General features: G+C 23.3%; 3 protein-coding genes across 3 annotated transcripts in view; 1 reads left to right on the forward strand and 2 right to left on the reverse strand.

Moving 5' to 3' along the window:
• Positions 1 to 3999, reverse strand: part of LOC129608856 (protein gooseberry) — a 66279-nt gene extending 62280 nt beyond the window's left edge. The window contains exon 1 of the mRNA XM_055520611.1: positions 3470 to 3999. The gene's annotated coding sequence lies outside the window, so the exon portion shown is untranslated. The remainder of the gene's footprint in view (positions 1 to 3469) is intronic.
• Positions 4000 to 4474: 475 nt separating this feature from the next.
• LOC129608875 (MKRN2 opposite strand protein) lies at positions 4475 to 6154 on the reverse strand. The gene is made up of 4 exons (XM_055520641.1): positions 5504 to 6154; positions 5178 to 5437; positions 4820 to 5045; positions 4475 to 4760 (listed from the first exon to the last, which is right to left on the reverse strand). Exons 2-4 carry the CDS (start codon positions 5396 to 5398, stop codon positions 4518 to 4520), a joined length of 690 nt encoding a protein of 229 aa, XP_055376616.1. The 5' UTR covers positions 5399 to 5437; positions 5504 to 6154; the 3' UTR covers positions 4475 to 4517.
• A 556-nt stretch (positions 6155 to 6710) lies between these two features.
• The window catches only part of LOC129608874 (protein eyes shut), a 28980-nt gene continuing 23110 nt past the window's right edge, over positions 6711 to 12580 (forward strand). The window contains exons 1-2 of the mRNA XM_055520640.1: positions 6711 to 6775; positions 7012 to 8628. The gene's annotated coding sequence lies outside the window, so the exon portion shown is untranslated. The remainder of the gene's footprint in view (positions 6776 to 7011; positions 8629 to 12580) is intronic.

The following is a 12580-nucleotide window of genomic DNA, read 5'->3' on the forward strand; positions in this document are numbered from 1 at the left end:
TGTAGAATTAATTTTTATTCCTTTCTATTAAAAATTTGGTTTTATTGTCCTCAATATAGAAAATGTAGAGAAAATATATATATATTATAATAAATAAATTTGCATACATATAAATACATACATATGTGCGCTAATTATTTTTTTTTTTGTTAATTAAAATCAGAAATAAATTGCAAAATTATTTAGCTAACAATTACGATGGAATTAAATATGTATTGCGAAATTTAGTTGAAAGAACATTTTGCAAAAATAAAAATCAAAATTTATTGTCTCTACATGATAGACATAACTACATTATACGTATATATACAGTGACGGCCTTAATTAATTATACTATTTTTAAATCGTTATTGTTGATTAATTAATTTACTGAATATAATCATAAAAAAAAAAAATAATTTAAATTAAAAGAAAGAATATTGATTAGAAAATATAGAGTGTAGGGCAAAATTATTTTCTGAAATTAAAAATAACCTAATTTTAAAAATGTAAATATATATTTGACATTTTTTGACAAGAACGTTTAGATATGTCAAAATTTTACTTTTATTAAATATTCGAAACTATTATTTTGTGTGATACTTCTATTTTTGTGTTCTTAAACAGAATGCACACATTAGACCCTTTCATAAACAAAGTTTATCCCGATTATATATCGAAAACTGCATTAAATTTGTGTTCATAGACAAATATTTCGCAATTAAGTGAAATCAGTATGAGTAGCGCACTTAAATCATATGAACTGTTTTGCTTTTATAAAATAGTTAAAAATATGTATATTGCATACTCGCCATCGTTATATTATTGCAAAATTGTGTTTTGTCGTTATTGTTCTTATTTGTCATGCATGTTGTTTTGCAAATTATTCTTATTCTGATTTCTTACGTTAGCCCATTTTACATAGAGAAAATCAGTACGTATTGTTTTCCTTTTTTCATTTATTTGTTTTGTACGAATAATTTCTGCATTTACTGTACGTTTGCTAATTTTCTATAATATACGTTTGATTTATTTTTTATCCAATAAAAAACTTTTTTTTTATACATTTCATTCAAAAGAAAGACCGTTTTCGATCGCAACGTTGAGAGTGAAATGTCATTTCACCTAAACGGTATAATAATTTCCTAATTATTTTAAAACCTTTTCAAAGTTAATTTACCTTTGTTCCAGATTTTACGAAAAAAAAAAATAAAAATTGGTATTTTTTTTTCTATTAGCTAATATCATTATAATTAGACGAATTTTTATTTCTTGAATATTTTTTTATTTTTTTTGCATATATGCGAACCATAAAATATTACATAAACACACAACGTGTGTGTAAGTACATACACATTATATATGTTAGTTTGTAAACTAATCCGACAACACGTATTTACATTTGTATATGATGTATGTAATGTATATATGTAACAATATATAGAAATGGAGGTTATTTATGCAATTGAATTTGGTTCACGTTTATGTTTTTCTAATTTTTTCAATTTTTTTTTCTTTCAGTTTTTCTTCTAATTAACGTAAACTTATATTGAAAATGTGGACTGGTTATAACCTCGAATATAATTGGATTTGAAGTAATTTTGGTCTTATTTTTTTAAGCTTACACTGTTAACATTTTAGTGAACAGGCGTTTAGTTTCAACAAAAAAAAAACATAAGAATAAAAGAAAATTCAAACAAAAGTTTGACATAAAATTCAATCGAAGCAGAATGCATTCATTATTTTGAATTTGAAAGAAAAAAAATTAGAACATTCAGTTGGCGCCAATAATTTCATTAAACTAATTTTATCTGTATTATATTAAATATACATATATGTATACTTGTTATATCAAAAAGTCTCTTTGATGTCAATCGTTCAATATTAAATAGATTAGAGAATAGAATACCCTATTAAACGTATTTATGTACATACATAATTATGTATTAATAATACATACATAAATATTAAACAAATACATTGTTATCACTTTTTGTGTGGGTCACACAATTAAAGGACTCAAATGTAGTGCAATTGCACAAAAATAAAAAAAAAAAAGAAATTCTGAAGAAATTTATTTTATTTAAAAGTATTTTTCAATATAAAAAACAAAGATTAATTCGTTATTCAAATCGACATGGTAAGTACTTGAAAATATAAAAACTAAAAGCGTTGAATGCTTCTTTTACAAATCTTTTTAATTTGAAAGCGCATAACTACTTGGACTTTCCCGAACAACTAATATTGAAGTAAAACTTTTACTCTTTGGTTGGTAAATGGCCAAATTTTTCAATTTATATTTTACTTGCATATTTCTGGGGGTGCACATTTCTAAAAAATTAATTTTATTTCAAATTAAACATAATATTCCTGGTTGTTCTAGAAACCGAGTAAAATGAAAACGATTATGTGAAATCAAATTGAAATGAGTTTAGTGTTCTAAATTTCATTCTTTTTTTAAAGAACTAAAATTCATCTTCGAAATGCATTAATTTAATTAACAAGTTTTGATATAAAAATTTATTATAAAAAAAATGTAATTTAATAGATCAAACTACTTAACATTCCGAAATGATGTTAGAGCAATCACGTTTTTTACTTTTGGTACTGAACCACGAAATTGCAAAGAAATTTGCTTCAATCATAATTTTTTGTAGGTAAGTGAAATTAAACTTAATATCTTTTAAACTTAATATCGCATAATTAATTAAATTCATTCGGATTTTTTTTTTTAAGTGAGCAATAAGAAATTTCAAAAATCTTCGTTACCTTTTAAAAATCACAAATTCTTAACTTATTCTTATACATACATATATTAATATGTACGAAATATTTACTTATATTATTAAACATTAAATATGTACATAGGTACTTGAAACACACAAAATCACCTTAAGTTTTATGAAACCTAACAAAGGTAAAAAAAAAGAAATAATAATAAAAACAACACAATTAAAAAATAAGAATCCAAATGTTTGTTTTTGAATAACAGATAACGCACATTACATTGTTTTAAAGCGCTTTCATGGTAAATTAAAGATAGATAAACATTTCTCCTAAAAAAAAAGAAAAAAGAAATTAATGAAAAAAAAAATAATCCTCTCTTCTAAAATAGTAAAATGTGCAATTTTCATTAATTTAATAAAAGTTTTCAGTAATTTTTTAAATAATTTTTTTTTTGCTTTTCTTTAAATAATATTTGTATAATGTAGAGTACTAGTTTGACAAACATGTAGGTAACATAAATTGTTTTTCTTATTTTGTTTTTACAGATCGATTTTTCATGAGACATTTGTTGTGGCTCTGTAGATGCGCAAAAGAAAGCAGACTACTACAATATTATCATCGCTCTCTCTTACAATTTTCTCTTTTAGGACATTTTCATCTACATAACATATAAAAAATGTTACAACTTATGTTATATCTATTTGTAATAATATCGTATTTTAAATTTATGCACGTTTTAAAAAATTTCATTGTTAAAACTTACCGAGTTTTCAAATGTAGTAAATATTTTAAAGTGTAGATATAGAACTTTTTGATAAAATATCCGAAAAGTACGTTGTATATATAATTTAAATCCGGTATAAAAAAATGTTTCCACACTTATGCATTCAATAATTCAGCTGACCCAAAGTCATTATATATAAAACTATTTGTTTAAAAATAACAGCTGCTCCCAAAAATCTCAGTAGATTTATCTCGGCAGTATCAAACAATACAGTAAATTTATTACATTCAAAACTGATTTGCTCTTTCTGTTATTTATTACATGTATATACATTATTTTTATATAAACTTGTACGTAAATGGTGTTTATCGCCACATGTTATTTACGATATAAAAATAGATTATTATGTAATTTACAAAAATTATTTTTTCTGCTTAGCAGCGCTTTATAAATGGTAAATAACTTAATAAAAACTGTTAAGGTTAGTCTGTTGAAACCACTGTTATGTTTTAAAAATTTTAACCAAATTTAATTTTCATAAACAATATATTTTTTAAAATAACTACTTATATAACACTTAATTATCTCACCAAGGTATTTGATATTCAACAGTAAAAACAAAACTTTGTAAAAAATTTGAAAATGTTAATTAAATGCTAGTCAAAAAAAGTTAATTATAAATATCATTTACAGTTTTAAAAATTTTTATAAGTATAAATCATAAATATTATTGTAAAAATTTAAGGATATTATTGTAAAAATTTAAGATTCAAATTTCTGTAATGTTTATGGATAAATTTATTATTCTTTCCAAAAATCAGAAATTTTTTTTTCAGAAATTTAGAAACTGGAAGCCGACTCATTTTCGTAAAAATCAAAATCAAGAACTTTTTTCTTTTTGTATTTTTAATAAGTATACAAGTTCAGTTCTCATAGAGCGTTCTTTATTCAACTCTAAGATTTCTAATTTTAGAAATTTTGTAATATTCCTATTTTGCACTAAATTAATTATCATCAAAGAACATTAATTCAAAACCAAATCTCGATGTTTTAAAATTTTTTTTATAAGAAAAATTACAAGTATTTGTTAGCTTTTAATAGGATCTGCATATACTCCATTATTTTGTATTTTCCTATATAACGATATATATTTTCCAGCGGTCACAGTTTTAGGGATAATGTAAAGTTCACAAAATTTCGTTTTACTTTTAGCAGCTTCAAATATACTTCGGTTGTATTTTAAAGATTGAATAAATTTTAAAACAAATGTGTAACAATTATACGTTTCCTCTTCGTAGTTATCAGCATTCCAACATGATAAACTGCAAACCTAAATAATATTAATGTTATTGAGGCAATCAAAATATAAACGAAGGTATTAAAATATACCGTTTCTAAAATAATGTCCCATTGTTCATGCCATGCTTCTGAAGCATTTTCTACTAAAAGAGATTGATGCCAAAGGCAATTTGCTATCCGTGTATTGTTTGTAGAGTTTCCATATAATGTTGTTAATCCTTTGGAAGTTAATCGGAGCCCGTCTCGATCAAATTCGTAAATAGTTCCTTTTGAGTTTGTAATCCCTATATGTAAATCCATTGAATTATTGTAGTCGCTGTAACGGCAAATTAATAATTTTTTTTTTTTATTAATAAGTAGATATATTTTTTTGTATAGCCGCATGAAGTTTATAATTAAAGTTCATTTGGTTTTACATAATGAGAATCAAAAATTAATACTTAATTACTTTAAGAAATCACCATTTGTCGGTCTCAAAACTATTGCACAGGGATATTCTTCGGCTTTGACGAATGGGTATGGTACGCGGAATGGCATTAATTTGCAACTGATTTCAATTAACTTATTATAACATATTGGACATTTTACTGGTAAACTAAAACTAAAAATTTTTGCAGTACAATGCTGGAAACATATTATTCCAGGATCACTTTTTATAGACGAAACCATCTTAAAATCATGCAATTGCTTATTTCCAGAGCTTCCTTCCTAAAAATATAAAAAAAAATAATTAAATATAAATACGGTATGTGGTACATCATTATCAATATTTACCGTAATAATTATTTTCAAAGCAACTGTTTTATTTTCGTAATCAAAGTTTAATCATTTAGTTTATTAATGCCTATACTATGCATATAGCTGCGTTTGGGGAAAGTATAAAATAAACTTGCTTATTACTATAGCAGAATAACTTAATTATTGCTAAAAATTATTTTTTAACTTTATATTCATTTCCCATATACGTTATGTATTAACGTATCAAAAGCCTTATGAAAGTAAGAATATTCCAAGTTGTTATATGAAATTCATATTCATTCTTCTCTTTCTACACATTCAAACACTGTTTTTTTTTTTAATGTATCATATGAATGCAAATAAAGCATGCAATAGCTTATTTCCACAAAATTTACAATAGAAATCTATATGCAATTTTATTTGCTAATTATTTATTAAAAAGTTGGTTTAATTTTTCATTAAATATTAGCAATTATTTTCATAGTATTTTATAAAACATAAATAATTTTCACTTGAAGATCTGTCATTTACTTTCACATTCTGTTAAAAAATCAGAATAACTGTCAGTTGTCACTATAGAAATAATATGCTTGATCGTGGAGAGATAATGAATACTCTCCAAAATAGAGTTGCCATAATATTATAATTGCATTATGACATATTACTAAATGAAATATGTTTCGAAATTAATTTTGAAAATAAAAAAAAGGTTAAATTATTAATTAAAATAAATATCAATATAATTATTAGCATATTTAATCAAATCATAGAATATAGCAAATAAATAAAATGGCAAATCATTACGTACATACTCACGATATTTAATTATTGACAAACAAAGCACATTGCAAATAATGTTATACAGATGATTTACCAATTGCAGTTTTATTTACCACTTGGGTCGAATGAAATGAATGAAAATAATTTCAAACAGAATAAGCAATATTTCTTGAAACAATTCTGTTAAAATTGAATTTCTGTTACATTTTCATTGTTTTGTGTTTTTAATAAATAACATTTTAACCCCTATTTTTAACAGTAAACTGTTATCTACTTCACACTCTCTTATATACGATATTTTCAAAATGTGACTTAAAAAAAAAAAAAAGAAAGAGAGCATGTAAAGTGTCGCTCTCTTTTAAAATTGATTTTGTCCTAAAATGAAAATAAGGGGTAAAAATACCGTTAAATTTTACCTTTAACGTTAGTTTAGCACGGATTGTAATTGTTGACGGTCGTTTTTTTTTTGTTTTTGGAAAAAAAAAATTTGGTTCCGTAAAAGTTAAAAAAAAAATATTGAAAGAAAAAGTAAAAAAATTGAAATATAAAAGAAAGAAGGAAATCATATAAAATAAAATTCGCTGGAAGAAAATTTTTCTTCTTCGGTTTTTTTTTATTTTAGTTTAACTTAAACACACGCTAGATAAATAATTTACTTTTTTTTTTAGTAATTCGGACGGAAACTTAAGGACTTTTTTGTCTTCTTTTTTATACCTTTTACATTTTATTATTATTATTTTCAATAGTTTCCTTTTGATTTTTAGTTTTCCTTTTTTCTAAATGATTGTTCTGAGGAGGTAAAAGATACATATTATGTACGTATAATTCCGAAACTTACAAAAGAAGTAATAAAAAATAAGATTTTTTTTTTTTGATAAAATTAGTGTATGTATAACATGGAAAATATAGTGATTCACTAAATAAAAATAATAAGTATATAAAAAAAAATCTTATGATAGTGTCAAAAAAGAAGACTTTTTAAAATAATATATATAAGTTCGAATCCATATACGTATATTTGAATTCGAGTTTGGTTTTGTGATTTATCAATAATAGCCAAACAATTTATTTCGTGCTTAATATTTGAATGGAAATTTGTGTTTCGCGCTATATTTAATTTTAATGTTTTTTTTATTAAATTAAAAAAAATTTTTATCAAAAAATTTTTAATCATAATATAAATTTCGAGAAAAATAAAAAATAAAGTGCAGTACTATACACAATACAATTATAATTGCATTGCATATTTCTAGGAAATAATTGTACGAAATATCATTTCATTACGGGCACATTTATTTTATAATTAGTAGTCTACTCTCTTTTGTTCATCCATTTTAAAATGCAATACAATATAAATTTTAAATATTAAATATTATTGTATATTAATTTAAAAACTCGGAATATTATTTACTACTTAAATAAATGCAAAACAAAACAAACTTACCTACATTTATTATTACATTATATGGGTTTTTTGAGTTTAAGATAAGATTGAGTACACTCTATATATATTAACTGTTATATATTTGTTATATTTTATTTATAATTAGATTTACAGTGTTCTCTAAAACATAAAAAATAAAATAAAAAAAGTCAGTGTTTTTGAAAAAGAATAAAAGTGTGTTACTTTTCTTTATATACATTTATAAAAATAATTTGTGAGCAAACAAAAAATTAGCAGCAAATAACAAAAGAAAAAAACAAAAACCAAAAGTAAAATTAAAAAAAAAATCATTTGACAACTTTACACACGAAAAAATTATATATATATATATATATACCTACCCACACACACATTTTAATGTATTGTTAAGCAATTAAGGATAACCTCAAAAAATAAAAAAAAGAGTAATAATATAATAACAATAATAGTAATAATAACAGTTATATATTTTGTATATACATAGTGAGAGAGACGGAGAGAGAGAGAGAGGAATCTATGAAAAAATTGTGTTGCTCAGAAAAAAACCTTATTTTTTTATTTTGTTTTACTTATTGTTTCATTTGAAATATAATTAAAACTAAGTTACAAAAAAAAATTTGATATTTAATAAATCAAATAAAAAAAATAAAATTAATGTATATAAAAGAAATAAAATTAAAGGAAATGATCAAAAGTAGTGTTGAAAAAAAGAAACCCTTTAATTTTTCTATACTTTTAAAAATTTCAAATTTATTTGCCTTCAACTAAACCAAAAAAAAAATTAAAAGTGAAAAATCATTAATTAAAAATAAAACAAAAAAGAAAAATAAAAAAAATGAATCCTTGCACCTAACGATATTCAAAGTACATAAAAATAAAACAAAAAAATAACCCGAAAAGGGAAAGAAAGAAAAGTATAAAAACAGAAAATACAAAAGGATATGCTGTCGTTTTAGCGGTATTTTTAATTTTTTAATTTATACATTATAATATTAAAACATATTTTACAGCTTACACTCGGTACATCGAAGGACATTTTTAAAAAATATATTAAAACACCCCAAAATGAAATTTAGTTTAAGGTTAATTAAATTTAGGCAAATTTATATATATATATATATATATATATAACTTAGTATTAAGTCAATGGAAATTTATTCATACAATTGCAGAACAGATGTATAACCTAATCAAAGAAACGAGTTAGAGGCAGAAAACTTAAAAAATTTTCTTATCTAACTGGACACGAACCAGTGACCTACCGCTTTCTAGGCGAAGGCTCTACCAACTAAGCTACAGAGATGTGAAGAAATTGCCGACGAATTGTCATTGACATTGCTTTATAATGCAATCCATATTAATTAGTCTTGCTCGAGCGTTTTTAATTGATTATTTCAAGACCTTCCAAATAGACTCATTAATTCTGCATCCCACTTTATTTTATAAATTATTCCTTTCTGATAACTTTCAAGTTTTTAAAATACAAATAAAACTCCTATAATATTTATACATCTCTTTACTTTAAAACACCCTTTTTCTTTATGTATTTTTCCTTAAAATAAAACTTGAAATATGGTCTTCTCTAGAATCTGTGTATTATAATTTTAGATTAAATTTCGATCTCAGAATATATACGTTATAGGAGATATACTTTACAGCGTGTTTTAGCACAAATTGTTCCTTATATCGACATTGTATTAGGGATATTTAAATATCTGTTACAATTTGTCAATACTTTAAACCAAGAGTTAACAACAATACGCCTAATAAGTAGCAATATCTGAAATATTTATAAATATAGTAAATTAATGAAATATTTTACATATCAGAAACTTCAATAACTAAGTCTTTGAAATTGATATTTTGTATTTTAATATTTCACCTAATTTGGCGGTGAATAATATATGAAATATGAATGAATACGAAATAATACGAAATAATACGAATTATTCAAAACGAAATAATAAATGAAACTTGGTAACTAATTTCACATTCATAAAATATATAGACATAATAATATATAAGTTTTGAAATTAAAATACATAATTATAACGTCATTATACAAATCATTCCTTGGGTCAAACTGAACAAGTCACAAAATTATTATTTTCTGTTTATTTCCATAAATAGAAACAGTAAAACAATAAAGTGATAAAACTGTTTAACAATGAACTCAAACTTAAAATTTATTTAATTATATACGTTTTCCCTTTTGCTCTCGACAAAATTAATTTTTTCACATGGCCACTATTCCTCCTAAAGGACGAAATACCCTCCTATATAAAGACTTTATGTAAAACGTCTCAATTTGTTTATTTCTTTTGTATATAAAGTTTTTTTTTTTGCTATTTATAGATATTTGTGAACTCAATAGTAAAAATAGAAATATTGCAAAAATGTCAAAACTTTTTTCTTCTTTCATCACAAATTTTCGTAATAGTTCTAATAATTATAATAAAAATCTATAAATATACAAATATATAATTACGAGTGTGAAAATATATAAACATATATATTTATAAATGTGTAATTGAATAATAGAAAGAAAATTATTACACTCTTTTTGGGACGATAAAATTATTTTTAGTAGAAAATTATAATATTTAAAAAAATATTTATTTATTTTCAAATTTTATATTTTCTCTTTCCTATAAAGCTAATTAATTTCTAACAAGTTCGAAAATAAAGATTTTTTTGGAGATTTTAAACTTAATTTTGTAAACTGTCCAAACTTAAATATTGAGAATTTAATGTTCATTTGCTATAGAACAAAATGGGAAGCCACCAATACTTCCACAAATGTTTCGTAACTGCTCATGTCATCTACACTTTTATACATAGTTTGGTGTACTTAAGTTAAGTCTGATAGAAATTTTGTTCATATTTTCTTCCCCTCTCGAGTTATCACCTATAAAAATTAGCCAAATTTCAATTAATACTTTTCAAAATTTAACTCATTTCTTTCAAATTTAGATATTCAGTTTTAATTATACAGACTTAATTTAACATACAATAATTAATCATAATATTAATATTTCACTTAATTACTAAACTTCTCAGTAAGGGTATGCAGTAGTAAAACGTATGATATTTAAGAGAATGTGATCAATAAATACGGTTTCTTAAAAAAATATTTTAAGTTTTTTAAACGAAATATGCTACTTTACAAACCATTGGTTTTATCCAAACTTATTAATTAATTTTTTTTATTAACTTTTTAACTTTTTCAATTATATTTTAATATTTATTGGTATATTGATTTTCTATCACACATCTTTTTACTGACTATACATTATAATATAATAGCTGAGGTATTGTTTTCATGTCAAAAATATGCCTATAAAGTTTTCAATCCATTATTCGGAGCAGTGAGAAAAAAAGAACTATGTAATTTTAGTATAAGATATGTATGTGTCGATCTGTATACACTCTTGAATCTCAAGTTCGGCTGAACTGATTTTTGTTGTCTGAACCTGATTAGTTCAAGAATTACAACCTCCAAACCAAAGTTGAATTTTACAGAGTTTTGATAATTCTTATAGAAAAATAATCAATATATATTTTCTTAAAGTTTCATACACATACATACATACATACACAGGTTCCGTCTCTATTCAAGTTATATGAAAAAATGATGTGTCAGTGGAACGTTTCTACAAATCAAATTTGCGTTTTTGCCCATATACAAGAAAATTATTTATCAATTTCCTCCAAATTTTATTTTTCAATACTGATTATCACAAGGAAACCAACTAACTCATGAAGATCAAGCTTAAGAAAATGGAGTTTTAATAGAGAGCGATTTTACATTTTTGACCATCGCACTTAACACAGTGAATTTTCCAAATATCAAATTTTGATTATATGTTCATAAACGGCTCAAAGGCAGAACTAATTTGAAAGCAGTATATTTATAAAACTGTTTTGAATTGAAATTTTTCTCAATGTGCCGTCTGTCATATGCAGACCACATGCGATTTTTGAACTTAAATTTGTTTTGAAAGTTGTTTTAATAGTTTGAAAAAACAAAATCACGGAATCATCGAATTTGAAATGAATTCTACATCATTTTACGTTCTCATTCAATGTTTTTATTTTCTGAATTCACTCTGTGTAAGCATTTTAAAATATTTTCAAAAATATAAATTGTAATTGAATTCATATATCTAATTTTAATTTTAGCATAACGTAAACCTGTATATATGGTCTACTTATACTTTTTATAAGTATGTATATTAAATTTAATTTGAAAAATCTTAATTATTTTTCTTACAAAAGTTTTTGAAATACATAGTATAGAAAATCCTCTATAAGATCCATAATAATTACGTTCAAAATTTTCTATATTATAATATTAAAAATTATTCCTTTTTCTCATAATGTTTTAATTATTGTTATTCATATATATGTATGTATGTACTATAATTTCTGAACATTTTTAAAATTTAATGTTTAAATTAAAATGTAATACAATTTTGTATAGTTTTTTGAAAAAAAAAAAAACTTGTATACTTTACATAAATTTAATTAAAATACATCATTTTTAAAAACAAAAATACATTTCAGTCGATAAGGATTTTCAAACATATTTTCATTAATAATTAGTGCTATAATGTGAGCTAATTATACCCAAGTGAATATAAAGTAGAATATGAAGTGAAGGCATATATACACATTAGCGAGACCGTCTAAATGTAATTTCATTAATTTTTTGTTCAGTTGAAAATCACGTTCTGTTATATACAAAAAAATTCTATTTCTTAGCTATTTCGATGTCTTTTTCCTTATATCCGGGACCCAGTTCTATACTTGATCAGCCTGACGACCTGTTGGAATTCATACCCAGGGTTGTCATTTTGGAAATTCCTTACAAAAACTGGTAACCTTATTTCCGTTTTGATAATTTGTTA

Source organism: Condylostylus longicornis, unplaced genomic scaffold (genome assembly GCF_029603195.1).
Source record: "Condylostylus longicornis isolate FDR11 unplaced genomic scaffold, ASM2960319v2 ptg000037l, whole genome shotgun sequence".
NCBI lineage: Eukaryota > Metazoa > Arthropoda > Insecta > Diptera > Dolichopodidae > Condylostylus > Condylostylus longicornis.